The sequence below is a fragment of the Bos grunniens genome, chromosome 6 (assembly GCF_055505025.1).
Source record: "Bos grunniens cultivar Pamir isolate PY7600 chromosome 6, Bosgru_T2T1.0, whole genome shotgun sequence".
Lineage (NCBI taxonomy): Eukaryota > Metazoa > Chordata > Mammalia > Artiodactyla > Bovidae > Bos > Bos grunniens.
In genome coordinates this window covers 86,412,353-86,432,525 of record NC_141170.1, presented here as the reverse complement: position 1 = coordinate 86,432,525, position 20,173 = coordinate 86,412,353, and the positions used below count along the sequence as shown (strand labels likewise).

The 20,173-nt window shown below is 35.0% G+C and overlaps 1 protein-coding gene across 2 annotated transcripts in view; it reads right to left on the bottom strand.

The window, feature by feature from the left end:
• Positions 1–20,173, bottom strand: part of GRID2 (glutamate ionotropic receptor delta type subunit 2) — a 1,632,436-nt gene that overhangs the window by 1,283,506 nt on the left and 328,757 nt on the right. For both annotated transcript variants that reach the window (XM_086406553.1, XM_086406551.1), the window contains exon 2: positions 17,567–17,722. In XM_086406553.1, the coding sequence (XP_086262679.1) occupies positions 17,567–17,722 (156 nt within the window). The remainder of the gene's footprint in view (positions 1–17,566; positions 17,723–20,173) is intronic.

The following is a 20,173-nucleotide window of genomic DNA, read 5'->3' as shown; positions in this document are numbered from 1 at the left end:
TACATGCAATAGTTACACTAAGTTTTGACCTACTGGAACAAAGACAACCTAAATAAGGTAGGTGTAAATAAAATGCCCTGGAGAAAGAAATGGCACCCCATTCCAATATTCCTGCCTGGGAAACCCAATGGACAGAGGGCCTGGTAGGTTACAGTCCACGGGGTCGCAAGAGCTGGACACAACTGATCACACAAATAAGATACAGGATGACTCTCATATACAGCAGTCACCTATAGGAGAGCCAGGTTCCTTCTGTCCCATTGCTCGGAAACCCACTAGCATGTAGATCCTTATCTGCTTGGTGAAACCATAGTCACAAGACACGGGAGTATGCCAGTTCATTGAAAGGGGAGAAGTATTAGCCGAGGGCAAATAGCTTGTCATTAAGTTGGAAATGACTTAAAAATTGCTCATACTTTCACTCATATTCTATGGGTCTTCTACACAACTACCAGGGAAAAAGGAAAATGTAGTTCAATTGCAGGGGGCAAGAGTGTTGTAGATATCGATCCAGCTAAGACTGTGCAATCATGGAAGATGAAAAGAATCTATTTGAACAGTTTAGTACAGTGGACAGAGCTTATTCAAATTATGTTAACAGATAATAGCGATACTACACACAAACTTGACAGTAAAGAGATTATGCTTAAGTAACCACCAGGTACACTGACTCTTCACAAGCCTACTGACAGGGTTTCTATACACTACAATACCAAGCCAGACAGGCTGCATCTGTAAGGTGTAGAAATAGGTGGCTTGGTAACAATCATAGGATTGAAGTTCAAATAAGGACTTCAATGTACAAAATATATTTGCAAAGAACAAGCTGCAGGGCTTGAACATGTAAGTGACTACAGGTACAAGCCAGAAAATTTACTGATAGTCACAAAAATAAAATAGGTCTTCAATTAATGGAAATCAAGTATTAACACGGTTCTGAGAAGATGGACAAATTCAAGTTGCTGATATCACCACAGCATATGTACACTCTGCCATGTCCAGATATCCACATCATCTGTCCCCTGTCACCTTTCAGGTCTTTGCTCAAAATCATCCCAGAAGAATTTCTCTGGCTGTTCTCTTTAAAATGATATCCCCAACTTCATCATCTCCATCCCTTTTAAGCTGTTTCGTTTTTAAAAGTTTTTAAACAGTGCTTCAACTTAAAATTGTGTATAAAATGTGTTGCTCTTTCATCTAGAACATATACTCTAAGAGAGCAGGATATTTTTTTTTCCCCTACTATATGAAGAGCTTCTAGAATAATTTCTAGCTCAGAGCAAGCATTCAATAAATATTTGTTGAACTAACTGAATGAATGAACATAGGTTAGCAGCATAGCAAGGCTGGCAACACAAATTAGACGATGCCTAATTACTTCAAATGTACTGTTATAACTGGTACCAATACTGGGGTCACACTGAACATGGAAGGAACAGGAAATTATTTCTAGCTTTGGGTGAAGAAGAAAGTAAAAGTATAGAACAAAGGTCAGCACTCCTAGCAATCCTATAACACTACATTTTACTGCTACTGAGAACTTCATAATTTATTACATTTTGTTTCACAATTTCTTATATCTATGTTAATGTTCCATTATTTAGTTCACTGATTCCTAGAATGTCGATGTTCACTCTTGCCATCTCCTGTTTGACCACTTCCAATTTGCCATGATTCATGGACCTAACATTCCAGGTTCCTATGCAATATTGCTCTTTACAGCATCGGACCTTGCTTCTATCACCAGTCACATTCACAACTGGATTGATTTGGCTCCATCCCTTCATTCATGCTGTACGGAGGTTCGTGACACTGTACAGGAGACAGGGATCAAGACAATCCCCATGGAAAATAACTACAAAAAAGCAAAACGGCTGTCTGAGGAGGCCTTACAAATAGCTGTGAAAAGAAGAGAAGCAAAAAGCAAAGGCAAAAAGGAAAGATATATGCATCTGAATGCAGAGTTTCAAAGAACAGCAAGGAGAGATAAGAAAGCATTCCTCAGTGATCAATGCAAAGAAATAGAAGAAAATAACAGAATGGGAAAGACTAGAGATCACTTCAAGAAAATCAGAGATACCAAGAGAACATTTCATGCAAAGATGGGCTCGATAAAGGACAGAAATGGTATTGACCTAACAGAAGCAGAAGATATTAAGAAGAGGTGGCAAGAATACACAGAAGAACTGTACAAAAAAGATCTTCACGAGCCAGATAATCATGATGGTGTGATCACTGACCTAGAACCAGACATCCTGGAATGTGAAGTCAAGTGGGCACGAGAAAGCATCACTACAAACAAAGCTAGTATAGGTGATGGAATTCCAGTTGAGCTATTTCAAATCCCGAAAGATGATGCTGTGAAAGTGCTGCACTCAATATGCCAGCAAATTTGGAAAACTCAGCAGTGTCCTGAGGACTGGAAAAGGTCAGTTTTCATTCCAATCCCAAAGAAAGGCAATGCCAAAGAATGCTCAAACTACCGCACAATTGCACTCATTTCACACGCTAGTAAAGTACTGCTCAAAATTCTCCAAGCCAGGCTTCAGGAATACCTGAACTATGAATTTTCAGATGTTCAAGCTGGTTTTACGAAAGGCAGAGGAACCAGAGATCAAATTTCCAACATCCTCTGGATCATGGAAAAAGCAAGAGAGTTCCAGAAAAACATCTAATTCTGCTTTATTGACTATGCCAAAGCCTTTGACTGTGTGGATCACAATAATCTGTAGAAAATACTGGAAGAGATGGGAATACCAGACCACCTGATCTGCCTCTTGAGAAATTTGTATGCAGGTCAGGAAGCAACAGTTAGAACTGGACATGGAACAACAGATTGGTTTGAAATAGGAAAAGGAGTACGTCAAGGCTGTATATTGTCACCCTGCTTATTTAACTTATATGCAGAGTACATCATGAGAAATGCTGGGCTGGAAGAAGTACAAGCTGGAATCAAGATTGCCAGGAGAAATATCAAACACCTCAGATATGCAGATGACACCACCCTTATGGCAGAAAGTGAAGAGGAACTAAAAAGCCTCTTGATGAAAGTGAAAGAAGAGAGTGATAAAGCTGGCTTAAAGCTCAACATTCAGAAAACTAAAATCACAAAAAACCCCATCACTTCATGGGAAGTAGATGGGGAAACAGTGGAAACAGTGTCAGACTTTATTTTGGGGGGCTCCAAAAGCACTGCAGATGGTGACTGCAGCCATGAAATTAAAAGATGCTTACTCCTTGGAAGGAAAGTTATGACCAACCTAGACAGCATATTAAAAAGCAGAGACATTACTTTGCCAACAAAGGTCGTCTAGTCAAGGCTAATGTTTTTCCAGTGGTCATGTATGAATGTGAGAGTTGAACTATGAAGAAAGCTGAGCACCGAAGAATTGATGCTTTTGAACTGTGGTGTTGGGGAAGACTCTTGAGAGTCCCTTAGACTGCAAGGAAATCCAACCAGTCCATCCTAAAGGAGATCAGTCCTGAGAGTTCATTGGAAGGAATGATGCAAAAGCTGAAACTCCAGTACTTTGGCCACCTCATGAGAATACTTGTCTCATTGGAAAAGACCCTGTTGCTGGGAGGGATTGGGGGCAGGAGGAGAAGGGGATGATAGAAGATGAGATGGCTGGATGGCATCACCGACTCGATGGACATGAGTTTGGGTGAAGTCCGGGAGTTGGTGATGGACAGGGACACCTGGTGTGCTGTGATTCATGGGGTCACAAAGAGTCGGACACAACTGAGCGACTGAACTGAACTGAACTGATGTTAATGTTATTTATGTCTGTTACCTGCTAATCATAAGATGTTTGAGGCTAGAAACTATATTGATGTCCCTGGATATCTCTTTCTGCAAATATTATAGTATTTTGCAAATTATAAACTCTTAATATTTACTCAGGTGGATTAATAAGTTAACCAATAATTAACACACAGTGAATGTTGATTTTCACAGATGGCAGAGCATTTTTATTCAAATAAAGACCCCTCATTGTTTACTTGGATAATCTGACCTATAAATGCTTTTAATTTAAAACGTTGACTACATAACTTGAAGAAAAAAGAAAAAAAGGAATTATCACAGACAATGTATATAAAAGAACCCCAAAGCAGGATATTATTATTCTTTATCTACCTCTGTCCAACTAGGTTAGGAAACAATCCATATTTTCACGGACGAGCACAATGCCATGACACTCTGAGTTATAGCATACAATGCCAAATGGGTAGTAATAATCCTTTAAAAACATTAAAGCATATGTACAATATTTTTGTATTATAAAACTTAGGGGCTTATCTCTTTAACATGAAAAGCAATTACTCTTCCATAGATATGGAATAATTATTGTAAAAATTTCATTTGCTCTTAAAACACAGTGGAGGCACTGTGCCTTTGAAGCATCATCTTTGAACTCAAATCACTTTCAGTATTTTTGCTGCATTACAAAAAAAAAAAACACAAAGGCTTTGCTATATGAAGGCTGATGTCATTATTAATGTCTTTATTCATGCCTAATTTTACTTGCTGAATCATGATTTTTTCCATGCTGAGTTCACTATTCTACCACTGGTTATGGAAAGGCATGATCTTGAAGCTTGGAACAAGATAAAGACATTGACAGAAAAGTTACTTTTCTGTCCTTGGGGCCTGATGTTTCCATTCTCAGTCCAGGCTCACCACACGTGACATTTTTCACAATCACAAAGATGTATTTTTGAAATGGCTGCTTTTTTTGATTAGATCTTTTCTTTCAGAGCAGAAGACATGGCTTCTTTCAGAGCAGAGACAGTTTTCCTCTTTATTTTTTCTTTACTTTGTCCCTTCACTCACCATCCCTAGGCTGTAAATCATCTCATTTTCTACTGAACTTTGTATTTTGTTCCTCAAGAAACCACTGCCTAGCAATTACGTTATCTGTACACATACATTTATTCTTTCTTAGTGGTTTAAATCCTTAAAAATGCAGAGGGCCCCTAAGTTACATAACATTTTTTCACTAATTCTGCTTTACTATATTTTACTTGGGTGCTGAATAATGTTGGATGAAGGAAGAAATAAAGTTACAGTGTTGGTCATGCTTTTATGGACCTTTCCTATGTTTCCTCTTTCTTTGCTGCCTGCTGCTTGGCCATTTGTTGTTCATTAGTATCTATTAAACTGTGGATCTAGGAAATAAAAGAGATAAAATGCAAAACAGTTCCTGTGTAACGTGTTACTTTCTCCTTATGACTCTTTATAAGTTACTAGGTAACAAAATGTCTTGGCTGTACAATTTGTCCAACAATAAAATGTGTGGTTTTTATTTCTGCAGCAAGATAGTAAGGAGTCTAGTTTGTAGAGTAAAGCACTCCTACAAAGAAATGGAATAAAAGAAAGAAAAAGGACATTCTCCCCATAGGAAATGGAGTAAAACATTGAAAAACCTATGAACATCGATTCATCAACTTCCTTAAACTAGAGGATTTTCAAAGAGACATGTAAAATATACAAATGGAACATTAGTTTTCATCAAATTCATTCCATTTGTAATATTAAGTAAAATAATTATGTGTTCTTCGAGACAAGACAGTCAACTGTGCTGTGGGGTGGCCATTTGGAGATCAGTCCTGTTTCTGGTCAGACCTTATGCCCTTCTATAGGGATGCTGCCTCACAGCATCTCTAACATCAAGTCAGCCTTTGATGTACCTCTAACATACCAATGAATCTGAAGATTTCATCTTGTAAGAGACAGAAGACAAAGATTTGTGTGAGGTGTTCTTTCTAAGTTTTGCAATATGATATGCATGCATTAGTGTAAATACACTCCAACAGATAACACTTACTGATTAGATTAGACAAGTCATCAACTCACTAAGAGTAAGTAAGATGAGCTTTTCTATGTAGGCAGCTGAATATAGTAGTTAATACTGATATCAGCTAAAATCCCAATAGGAAACAATGGCAAGCTCAAAACAGGATAATTTGAGAATGATTTCTTTTTCAAAGATACGAATTACACAGATTTGAAAGGGATATGACAGAAAAACGAGGGGTAGTACAAGAATTTAGAGGTAGTCGCAGTGAGGTGGCAACCAGGCCCAAAGGATAGAGAAGAGAGGAATTTGTGGAGTTCTAAAGAGTAGTGAAGAGCAGGCTGCCTTTAGAAAAGCATAACTTTTGTGTGAGAGAAACCCCCAGCTCAAACAGATGTCACAGAGGAGACAGATAATAAACACCTTGAACCCACTCTCCTCCTGCAACTGATATATGTCTGGGACTCCTAGTTAGCATTCTGAAATACCAGAGTATTCCAGGAACTATATTAAAGGTTTCAGTTGTGACTAGTTAGCTAACCTAGCTCTATGTCATTTTCTTCATCTATAAAAAGCTTGTAAGAATAACTTATACTGTCTTTTAGTTTATAAGGCAGTGTACAAATTAGATGGGGTCGGGGAAGCACTTTTAACAGCTCATGGGATATAATAAGATATAAATAAATGACAATTCTCATTCTTGGGCTTTCAAAGGAGGCTCTTTTGTCAAGAGTATACAGCAGATATAAAAGTCACAAAATGATGTTTCTTCCCTAGTTTTAGATGTTAATATATCTCTCTGTGTTACTCTGTATTAAAAGACCAAGAAAATGGGGTAAAATTCTTTTTCCCATTTAATATTTTTTTAATTTAAAAATTTTTTTCCATGTAATTTCATTTTTTTTCCCTAGGAAGAACACTTGTATTAATAGCCCAAATGTTCCCATATCTATATTCAAAATCAGTTACAAACAGGTGAACCTCAAATCCAAAAGGGATTCATGATTAACATTGCCTTCCATGCCACAGATGTCAGTGAGAATCTGAAGAACCATCAGAATTTCTTTTAGAACACAATACTCATTCCCAAACGGGAAAACTGAAGCAGATTTGGGTAACAAATTCATAAATAATATTGCTACCCAGTAAATAATGACCTCACTGATGGCTCAGACAGTAAAGCGAATGCGGGAGACCTGGGTTCAATCCCTGGGTCAGGAAGATTCCCTGAAGAAGAAAATGGCAACCCACTCCAGTACTTTGGCCTGGAAAATTCCATGGATGGATGAGCCTGGTAGGTTACAGTCCATGGGGTCGCAAAGAGTCGGACATGACTGAGCAACTTCACTGGTTGGTTTGATGGAAACAAACATTTGCAAAACAATAGAATAAAAGCTTGAGTATTCAAAAGGTAATCTAATTCCCTCAAACACATGAAGCAAACCCTACCTCCAAATGGTTTTGTCATTGCTACTGCCTGCAATGCTATTTCCTCTTATCTTTGCATGGCTTACTATTTTGCAACTTCAAATCTTAGCAAAAATGTCCCTTTTTGCATTTTCCACAATCACTACATAAAAAAATGAACTCCTGGCTTTAAGTTGCACACACACACACACACACACACAACCCACCTACTATTTTTATCATAGTATCAGTTATTTTGCTGTCAGCCTTCTCCCTAAAAAAATGTGTTTGCTTCTTTAGCTATTTTTGTATATCTTTCTTTAAAATATAAAGTCCTTGGTTGCTTGAGGTAAATTTATCTCATTCATCTGTATAAATTTCTAATACAGTGTAGAGTAGTTCATTAAAAGTATCTTAAAAATAAGTAAACAATTATTTTCTTTTTGAAAGAATCATGAATTATTCTTGGTGATTCATAGTTTTCTTCCAGTTGGTCTCCTCTTCTCATATTTAAGGTTTAAGTAATTTCCGAGGAAAGGAAGTGTAAACTAATGATTCATCTGTGCTCTCATGGAGCCCTGGCATAAATTTTAGATAATGAATGACGGTGGTTTAACAACAAACCAGCCTTGTTTCACTGTAACAGATATAGTAAATAGGGAGTTAAAATTACCCATGAGAAGCATGAATCAACTTTGGAAGGATTACCAAAAGAAAGAAATGCTTGGTGAACTTCTTTTGAGAAAGGTAGATAGATAAGCATAATAGATATGGTATATATATATCATATATACATGACATATATGCTGTATAAGATATATATTTAAAATAAGCATATGAATTTCTATGTATATGTATATATAAATGCATATATATATAATACATATATTAATATATATATGATGAGTTAATATAGATATAAAACTTCTTTAAATGGGGACAAAAATGCCTAGAAATTCAAAACAATCAAAGAATGAACTAAAAAGTTTCAAACATTACAAGTACTGTTGACAAATTAATATAAAACAATAAGAACAGCATTTGGTAGCCCATAGAATGAGGCTGATGTGTCAGTTTCTTTCTCTGTGACCAATAAGTATGTGCACCGCTTTTTTAATCTCCAAATAACTTTCTATCACCAGAGGTATTTACCTTGTGCTCATTTTCAATAACTTGAATAAGCACACAGGACCACCTCAACATATTCTGTTTGATTTTATATAAGTGTAAATTCAAAAGTAAAATACAAAAACTGTTACTGGTTATTCTATTCAAGAACATTTTCTATGAAAAGATCACATCTGACTTTATTTGTAGAACAGCCCCCCACCCCCAATTAAACATTTTGAGAAAACATATGCTTTTTACTTTGAAACATTCCTCATATATAATAGATATTGAGCTTAGCCATTCTTGGTGGTGGTTTAGTTGCTCACTCGTGTCTGAATCTTGCAACCCCATGGACTGCAGCACGCCAGGCTCCTCTGTCTGTGAGGTTCTCCAGGCAAGAATACTGGAGTAGGTTGCCATTTCCTTCTCCAGGGGATCTATCTTCCCTACCCAGGAATTGAACTTGAGTCTCCAGCATTGCAGGCAGATTCTTTACCAACCAAACTACAAGGGAAGCCCTAGCCATTCTTACTATCATAATAGTCTATCAGAGACCAAAAGGCAAATATGTCTTGAAATGAGGCATGGAGTTCTGCGAAAATAACATGATACTATGTGTTATTGAGGAAAATACTGGAAATTCAAAGAAACCTATGATCAAGGTTTTAAAGTTGATATCCACCCATAATGAAATAAAAGTAAAAAAAACATAGAAAGATAACCTTTTAAACAATCATGTTAGAAATAAATTCAAAATATCAGATACGATGCATCTATTAAAGTCTCAAGTTTTCCTTGAATTTATTTCTATATTTGACCTTCACATATGTCATTCTTCCACATTATGCCTCTCTACAACTGAATTCCATGTAGTTATGACTCAGTGCCTTATTTACTTCACTGATTGTATTAAGCCTACACAAATTATCAGAAAGCTTTAGTTTGCTCCCTACAAGCTTTCTCTACTTCCCAGAAATGGTAACAACGTATTTTAAATCCTCCAAACCTTAATAAATTATACTACAAATATAATTCTTTTTCTGGGCTGATAAGCAAAACTATCCCAGGAAAACAGAAGGAAAAAAAAAAAAGCATTTAATTTATATAACATTTTTACAATCCAGAATTCAGGATCTTGATAAGAAAAAAATATCTTGGGAAAAAAAAGACACTGACTAGGCAGTTATTAAATTTAGTATTCTCCATGGTATGCATGGGAACTACCAATGCATGTGGCAAAGGATGTATGGGAATGCTAGGTCAGAGAAAGATAGGAATTTGCTGATTTACACATGCAATGGTGCCAAGTCACCATGTACTCCACTATTAAAATGCATTTAGATTAGTAGAGGAACCCACAAACCGTAATTGTTATCCCATGTAATTATTATGCAACAATGATCATAGCAGTCTTCCTACAGAGTATGTGTTCATTCCCACTTTATGAATAAACTGAGGCTTGGAAACAATAGGTGTGTTTATGGTCCCACAGATATTAAGAGGTGAAGCAGCATTCATACAAAGGTAGATTTATCTAATTACATCGCCCATGCTTCCCAGGTGGCACTAGTGGTAAAGACCCTGCCTGCCAAAGCAGGAGACAAAGAGACTCGGGTTCAATCCCTAGGTCAGGATAATCCTCTGGGAAGGGCATAGAAACCAACTCCAGTATCCTTATCTGGAAAATCCACCATGGACAGAGGAGCCTGGCGGGCTACAGTCCACAGGATCACAAAGAGTGGGACATGGCTTAAGCAACTTAGCACATACACACAAAACGACTTACTATGTGCACAAAGCGACTTACTACGCACAAGAACACACGGCCCTCGCACTTAACTGCAATGTTTTCTTTTTCCTCAAGCATCAAGTTTAAAACACATACTGAACCAAATATAAATATTGTGAGTGAATACAGTGAAGAATCAAAGATTAAAAAGGAGATGAGTGAGGAATTTTTAAAAGCACTGTAATAGGAGGGTAAAAGCAAGAGGTGCAGATATAGGTCAATATCTAACACAGTGATAATAACAGTTAAGCTAACTACGCTAAGATTTCAGGGCAGCCAGTGGAGACCACGGTATTGTGCAGAGTAATTCGCTCAAGGCTAAATGCTTAGAGGCACCCCCAAAGTACTTGCTGACTCATTCTTATTTTTCCTAGAATATGCAATTTTCTATTGCACATTGGCTTGTGTGTCTTGTTTTTAAAAATAAGTGTTTCAGTGATATTTCTTTTGAAAATTACAAAATAATTCAACAAAATATTGTATGGATACTAAAAGACTATGCATAATGAGATTCCAATAATTCTAAAAATACTTTGCAAGTACATGCAAAAATAAGCTGTTAAATGTTAAAATAAAAAGTCAGAATATTTTTTATTCTCAAATTAAGCAAGTAGACTGGATCATCTAAAAGTTGGATATTAATAATACTTGTAATAGTTTTAAAATTCTGAATATAGTTAAGTCACCTTTGGTTTGTCAACATGAACTTAAACAATTTTTATGACTACAAAATGGACTCTCATTACAACTGCAGAGTGCACGTAAATGTGGTTTTTAATCTAATAAACCATATATTCAGTCACTTTATGACATAATAGGTAATTCTTTTACCAAATAACTATCATAAAAGACCGATTAGAAACTGAATTATGCTGTTTAATCATGCACTCTATCCATAAAGGTAGAAAAAGAACAGAAGAAAGTGGTGTGCTATTATTACAAGAAAATGTTTGGTTGGTAGAAAGAACACTTAAGCAACAACAAAAAAAACTGCATTAAACACAGTTTTCATAGAAAGCTGCTACAGATTCTTCTAAATAAAACAAGATCCAGAGTAGCACATGTGGCTGAAATATATATTTTATGAGGTAACTTACACAACAATACACAATTGTAGGTAGTCAGGTAAAAGGTCCTGAAGCAGAAAGGCTACATAAAATCATGATATAAGGGTCTATAAACATCTGAATTTCAATCTGTTCATAGTAATAGGGACCTTAATAGGGACCTTACTTTAAAAGTGTCGTATTGACTGATATAAGGGAAAGACTTACCAGTAAAAGAGTAGAACAAAAAAATCACAGAAAAAAATTAAATTAAGCTATGCACTGTATATCTTTATTAACATTATATTAAAAATAATGAATTTCTTTAAAAAAGAAATTCCCTCTTTTCTGAAAAGTAAATGTTTTAAAAATCTAGAACATCGTGTTTCTACTATTAACACAATTAAAACCCCAAGTTACAGGTAGAAGGAACGACATGTAAAAATCCACAGTCCCCCTCAGGTGCATGTTTAGACCTCCTGCAGACAGACATTCCATCTTCTCTTTTGCTATCTCCGTGACAGACGGCCCAGTCTTGGAAGAGTTATAGGCTTTAAGTATTTGAAAAGACTGATTTAACTGAGTACCCTCAAAATTAGAGTCCAAATATATATTATTATAATCCTTCTTGATCGGCAATTCTTTAATGAAAATGGATAATATGAGATATTTGAAAGAATGTATGCCTGTGCTGTCCCTAATAGATACAGATGTCTAAAATTTTAATACTACATTAATGATAAGTACTAAAGATCACACACTAGGCAGATTCTGATTGCAGACCTTGTCTGCCAGTTCTTAGAACGTGGCAGTAGGAAGGAAAACTGATGCAGAACTTGGCATAGAATTTCTGGAGAACTGACCAACCTAAACACTCCAGACTCATGAAGAGAGGCAGGTTGTCCAGACAGACACCAAATGGACCTCGAGAATCTCTCCTTCCTTGTGAGTGCCCAGAGGTGGCCAGTCAGCTGTATCACTATCCCTTCAACTGCTCTGCACATGGAGTTAGGCATCAGTTGTCTACAGAGTATTGGGCCTAGAGACAAAATACAACATTCGCCTTGATGTGGAAAGAGAAGAAGGAATGAAAAAAATGGGGGAAGAAATGAACAAATGAATGAATGAGAAGAAGTATAATCGCATGATGTTCAGATTTTGTTTCTTGGTTTCTGGAGTCACTAATTCTCAAGTTCAGTGGTCAGGAGATTCAAAAAATTAGCTGAAGTTGGAGTTATATAAGTTGGTCCAGGAAACACAGGCTGATGAGTTACATACATTGCAATCTTATGCTAAGGAAAATTGAAGAATCCAATCTAAGAATTTTGGAATTAACAGATGCTTTTAATCACAGTAAAAATATCCTATTAAAGCAGAGAGGAATATAAATTATGAGACTAAGCCCTGGAATAAAGCATCAAATACCACAGCCACATAAATCATTCTTTTACATTTACATCTTCTTTGAACCAGACTATTCAGATTTAGCCTATGGCACCAGAAATATTCACAGTGAATTGTCATGTGTCTTAGGAAAGGTTTTTCCTGCTTAGATTTCCTTACACTGTTTTTGGCTCTGCTACTCTTCTGTCATCCCTTTTACACACGTGATATAGATACATGGATATTTATATATAATCAAAAAGACACAGGACTTATTTCATAAACCATAAATAAGAGTAGTCTCACTGTTTTACACTTACACTAATTTAATTCTGGAAGATATGCGAGGCAAATCCAACTGAAACTGTCACTGTGTGAAAGTGAGAGGTCTATTTTTACAAGATTCTTTGAGAGCAATCGATATTCAGGCCTGGTGTGTCAAGAAGTGAGTTAAAGATGGACCAGGCTGTAACTGGAAGATGAGCAATCCTAATTGTGACTGCTTTTTGTATCAAAATCAACTTTTATAACTAAATTGTTTATAATGATTTTTAACACATCAGAGAAGAGAATAATTTTGATAGTCCTTTGTTTTCAAATAGAATCATTTGTGACTCTATAGTATAAATCTTCCCTTATACTCTTCTCACTATGCATTTCATTTTTATATACTTTTTCTAATAATTATGTCAAAATGTTTTAACTGAATCTTGCCATTCAATATTAGTGCATAGTTCTTAACATTCTTCCTGATACATCTGATATAGGCAAGAATTATACATGCATTCATATGTCTGCATTCACCTTTCAATGTGAACATTTTTACACATTCTCCTTACATTTCCTGACCTTGTTTTCTTATAAATCCCCACCTTTCATGGCCCATAGTGGTGTTGGTTTCAGCTAAGAGCTAACAATATAAACAACTACTATTGCTTTCAGTAGAGACAGAGGTGCCTTTCACAACAGTCATTTGTGTATCTATGTTATATTCAGGACATAGGTCCAACAGAGGAAACAATCTTTAAAAGAAAAGTAAGGAAAGAAATCTCACAACTGCTTTGGTCCAGGTCACCTGAACCTGCAAAAGGCCCTTTCTGGATTCTGATGAAATTAATGAGTGCTCCAGGTTGCTGTGAATAGCTGGATGAGGTAGCAGAACAAACGACAGCTATCATATATTCCTTTAATCAATTCTGAAGTCAGTCACGGAAAAAGAAAGAAAAAAAAATAGGAGGCAATTTCAGCAATGTGAAGCCATCTCTGAAGTGAGAACTGAATAATTATAATTTCTTTAATTCTTTATGTATCTAAATCTGGAAATTTGTTCTAAAGACTTATGGAGAATCTTATCTACAGAGATGAAATTGACCTTAAAATACATCACTTATGTTCTGATTTCTTCATTATTATTTAGATGAGGAGAAGTAAGGATGAATGAACTGAGTGGATTATACAATGCAACTGCTGCTGTCAATCAAATTGGTATTTTTCTGCTAATCCATGCCATCTAAAACCTATGAACATAACCTGCGCATATCAAAACATATAAATCTGCTACCATTTTCATTCCCTACAGTGTTTACTGAAGTCCTAGAATATATCAGAATATATTATGAATTTTCCTCATAAGTAAATATTATATTATATATATATATATATATCCTTGCAGATATAGTAAGGAAAATATCAGGTCAGTGGTCTACAGGCCTTGGCTTAGTTCATTCGTTCTTTGCTACACACTTCTAGTTTGTAGAAGAATTACTCAACCACAGTGGTCTCAATTATTTAATTTAACATTCAATAGGATTTATATAATTTTGTACCATAATAATTCTATAGGTTTTCAATTTTATTTTTGGTATATCTTAAGGAAAATGTCCACACACAAAAAGAAAGTAAAGAAAAGAATTCCTAAGTTAAGGTATGAAAAAGTCTTTACCATTAGTTGACATCACAGCTCAACAGATGAAAGGTAACCAATGGCTTATCAAAACATATTCAGAAGAAAGCAAAAATAATTACCTAAAAATAGGTGGTTTATTTACAAATTACTTTTATTAAAACAAGTATTTTTTTCCTACTGTTCATTTATCTGAAACTGCTGAGATTAATGTTATAGGATAGTGAAAATGATGATCAAATAGTCATTGCTCATCAGAGAATAAAAAATATTGATCCTGTGTTGTAAACAAGATATTTTCTTCAAGAAAATCACCTTAAAATAATTATTATTATGCTCAAACTTACAGTAACCAAAACTACAAAGGAGCACTTTATATTACCAATATTCTTTATTAAAGTTTATGGAGTAGGCTGTTTATATTTAAATCTCTCTCTCTTATTAAGTGTTGAAAATAGATGGGATAAACAAAATATTAAATTAAAAAAAATCATGCAAATGTTGGAGAAAGTTCTAACAATAAAATAAACTGAGGATTTCATATTAGATTCCATTTATCTGTTGACAGATCCCTATTATAATTCATTTTTATGACCAAAATATCCATATACTTTGATGATGTTATTTGTTCAAGGGTCAGACTTTCAAATAAACAAATGAAAAAACAAACATATTAAAAATACAAAGAGAGGGTAAAAGAATTCAAAATCATTAATTTTTAGATGTTCATCAGAAAGACTAATGTATAAACTACTTACTGATAATAATGACAGCACTGAATGCCGTGTCCATCTTTAGAATGTGAAAAACAAATAAACTGATTTAAGACCCTCTATATTATAGATTTTAATGATATTGCAGCAAAGATACGATAATAGAAAGGTGACCATCTTTGATAGTTCAGTTGAAGGTTTCTCCTAAAAGACTTCCTCAAAATATTTAAGAAATACTCCTAAATACTTTTTGTTCTCTCTCAATTGAATATTTCTATTATTGTTTCAAAGTTATCAAATATAATAAGAGCTCTAGAAAGAAACTATTTTTACTTCTAAAATTAAGCAAGATCTTTCTTGATATTGAATGGGGAAAAATTAGCTCCAGAGTTTCCTACAACTTATTTCAGGTTCATTACCCAGAGCAGACCATCAAAATAACTGGTCCAGAACATCCTGTTAGTATTAAAACCCATCAGGCAAACTGTCAAGTTCTTTATTCTTTCTTGACAAATATCTAGCATTCTCTATCGTGAAAACTTAAAACTTACTTCCTCTCTCAATTTGCTTTCAGTGCCACAAATTCTTTTATATCACAATAGTTCTTTTGAGAGATATTTTTGTTTCCAGAATTTAGTGGACAGTAGAAATGGTTACTCAAAGCAATATGTAAATGGATTAACTGTGGTATTTTAAAAACTGCCCTTGTGTTTCAAATTGTAGTCTCTAAAAAAAGGTGTGAAGGCCATATTTATTTAGCTGCTGCAATTTCATTTTACCCAATGTATATTTCTCACTGCTTTATCCACATTTTTTCAGTCAAAGTGGATTTTTTAAAAGGCATGGATATTTTAGCACATCTGCAGTTCATGAGAAGACAGTCACAAAAATAAGTCGGTCCTCATTTTTTCCTGTTCTTACTCTGGTTACTGAAACTAACAGTTGGGAAAGAAATATCTACCTATTTTAAAGAATAACATTCTTAGTGTAACTATTCCTTTATGTTACAGGTATTTTTCACAATTTCTAGTTTATTATTTTTTCAGACTGCTTTATGAATTCTAACATTAATTTAGACAGTTTTTAGATGTTTCTATAGAAAATTTATCAGCATAGCCATGATTTAAAGTTGCAAATTCCCAGGATAATTCTGAATTAAATGCAAGAAAAAAACAGATGCTTATAGTAATCTGATTTTTAAAATTTATATTTATGTATTAAAGTTACATCATGTTAATATGAAAAATCTATGTTATTACAAAATCAGCCTTTAAAATTTCTGTTCATTTCATTAAAATAATATCTTTTCACTTCATCAAATTAATAAGAAGGAAAATCCATTAGACTATTAATCATTCTATCCATTGCCTTACTGACAGAAATAAGCTTTAAATCAGCTTTAGCCAATGCCACTGATCAAAAACACATTCCAATAAAACTTACTTGTATATCATGTAAATACATTAAATTAAAAACATTTATCTTTTTTATCCCTTCAATACTTTTCTTTAAAAAGTTTTCTACCAAATTTTACTACAGTTATATCTTGTCCATATTTTCTTCTGCCAATTTCTCTAAGTTTTTAATGAAAGAAATGCTTCATTTAACTAAATTAATTTCATAGTAGTATCTTTACTAAATATATAATCACAATAAAATATAAAACTGATTAACAACAAATAACTTCATGAATAATCACTACTTTGCCAATCAAAAGACTAAATACTGCATTACAAAAATAGCATCAAAACTAGAATTTTATTAGTGTAAGATCTTTCACTATTAAAATCCTTCACTCATACAAAGGATCATTCTAGCATAATAAAAATAATTTGTATTTGTATGACTTTGTACCTATGAAAAATTTTAATTCACTCAAGTTTACACAGAGAATGGAGAAAAATGCTTTAAAATTTGGCACACTGTAGAGAGTGAAAAATGGATAGCATAGGTCAGCGTAGATTCCAGTACAAAATCTTTGATTTATATGTACTGTCTAAAAGTTTTCCTTTCAGCAATACTTCTGTCATGAATACACCTTAAATGTCATCTCCAGTTGTGACATCACTCAAGGCAGCAGTTATCTCAAAGAAAACAAAGTAAAACTTCAGATAGAAAGTCATATTTTTAAGGAATGCTTCAATTACACTAAAGTCATAAAATGTTGCAAAGTTTTTATTGTAAATATTTATGACCATTTTCATATATTTCAATTAAAACAATAACTTTCCACTCATTGCTCTTTCAGAAGTAGAATACAGGATTAAAATCTACCAAATAACACCCTAAAAGAAAAGCAATGCAGCAAAGATGCAAAAATGATGTTCATGTTTAATGGCTTTTAAAAATTTAATTTCATCGCCATTTGAATTGAACCAAAAAAACAAAATAAAATGTAGAGTGCTGATAGACCTTACCTTCCTGAACTGCTTGAAAAGGGTTGTTGCCATCAACAAATGTCACCGAAAATGTGATTTTCTCAGTCTGTAAGATCTCCTCATTCTGGTTGAGGTCACCAACTGCTGTGCGAAATACCTCATCATCCTTTTTGGCAGATTCATCAAAAATTGCTCCTAGAAAGAAGTGAGTCGCCATTAAACAATAACATAAATATTCTCTCATGCCCTCCAGAATTATGCCAAAGAGACTTATGTATCGGAAAACGTATACTTAAAGCATGCACTTTATTTATTACTGAAACACACTGTACTGGAAGCAGTGTGACAGCTAAGCAGGAATGTAGTTACTTCTTCCAAATGGAAATGATGAATAGCACATCAGAGTGTTTTGCTGGGAGAGCACTGGGAAGGCATAAGAAGTACAAAAAGCCTTTGCAAAACAAAGTGGTTAAATGCACTGAATGCCTCATGTACTAAGATCTATAGGAATTCATAGCTTGAAGATTTTTTTCTGAATAACAGGAGAAAAATAAGAAAATGTTCTGAGAGTCCCTTCATGAAGTCAATAGGAATCAAATTTTGATCATGATTTTCATTTATTATTTTTCTTTTTACTTCTTCTCTTCCTTCTTTCTTGAACAAGACTTTCCATATCTTTTCAAATCCTGACTCTCACATTAGTTAGTCTGACCTTGAGCAAGTGATTCAAACTCTAAACACATTCATCATCTATAAAACCTAATAATAAAAATAATATCCATCTGTAAGGTTTATTAACTATATTAAATGATGCTATGCCTGCAAAATGTAAGTAAACTATGGTAACTAAATATGTCTTAATAAACGCTGATATCTTTTTCTAAATACTGTAATATAACCCAAACAGAGCTTAACATTTTCTATTAATTTTTTCACACTACAGTATCTAATATAATTCTTAAAATAATTCAGTTCAGTTAAGTTGCTCAGTCATGTCCGACTCTTTGCAACCCCCTGGACTGCAGCACACCAGGCTTCCCTGTCCATCACCAACTCCTGGAGCTTGCTCAAACTCATTTCCATTGAGTCCGTAATGCCATCCAACCATCTAATCCTCTGTCGTCACCTTTTCAAATACTACTATATACAAATACTGTTTTTTAAAAATTAGGATTCCATGCAAGAAATATGACTAAGTTCACACAACAATGGCCAGAGCCTTTTCCTCCTTGACTCCAACATTCTTGCTCTGTGTCACTATGGGATACTGCCTTCTAGGGTTATACCCAAAAGGATTGAAAGTATTTAATGGGGATTCTGACTTTATAGCATATTTGGAGATTCTTTGCCATATGATCATGCATATTGACTCCTCCAGTTCTAAGCAGGCACACATTTTTTATTAATTTACTTTTTAATCCCAAATAATTGGGTTAATGTACTTTTTGCATTTTTCAATAAACCTAGGAAAAGGTCAGTTTTCATTCCATTCCCAAAGAAAGGCAATGCCAAAGAAGCTCAAACTTCTGCACAATTGCACTCATCTCACACGCTAGGAAAGCAATGTTCGAAATTCTCCAACCCAGGCTTCAGGAATATGTGAACTGCGAACTTCCAGATGTTCAAGCTGGTTTTAGAAAAGGCAGAGGAACCAGAGACCAAATTGCCAACATCCAATGGATCATCGAAAAAGCAAGAGAGTTCCAGAAAAACACCTAATTCTGCTTTATTGACTATGCCAAAGCCTTTAACTGTGTGGATCACAATCAACTGTGGAAAATTTTGAAAGAGATGGGAATACCAGACCACCTGATCTGCCTCTCGAGAAACCTGTATACAGGTCAGGAAGCAACAGTTAGAACTGGACATGGAACAATAGACTGGTTCCAAATAGGAAAAGGAGTACGTCAAGGCAGTGTATTGCCACCCTGCTTATTTAACTTTTATGCAGAGTACATCATGAGAAACACAGGGCTGGAAGAAGCACAAGCTGGAATCAAGATTGCTGGGAAAACAGATGACACCACCCTTATGGCAGAAAATGAAGAAGAACTAAAAAGCCTCTTGATGAAAGTGAAAGAGGAGAGTGAAAAAAGTTGGCTTAAAGCTCAACATTCAGAAAACGAAGATCATGGCATCTGGTCCCATCACTTCATGGGAAACAGATGGGGAAACAGTGGAAACAGTGTCAGACTTTATTTTTTGGGGCTCCAAAATCACTACAGATGGTGACTGCAGCCATGAAATTAAGAGAGGCATACTCCTTGGAAGGAAAGTTATGACCAACCTAGATAGCATATTCAAAAGCAGAGACATTACTTGCCAACAAAGGTCCGTCTAGTCAAGACTATGGTTTTTCCAGTGGTCATGTATGGATATGAGAGTTGGACTGTGAAGAAGGCTGAGCGCCAAAGAATTGATGCTTTTGAACTGTGGTGTTGGAGAAGACTCTTGAGTCCCTTGGACTGCAAGGAGATCCAACCAGTCCATTCTGAAGGAGATCAGCCCTGGGTGTTCATTGGAAGGAATGATGCTGAAGCTGAAACTCTAATATTTTGGCCACCTCATATGAAGAAGTGACTCATTGGAAAAGACCCTGATGCTGGGAGGGATTGGGGGCAGGAGGAGAAGGGGACGACAGAGGAT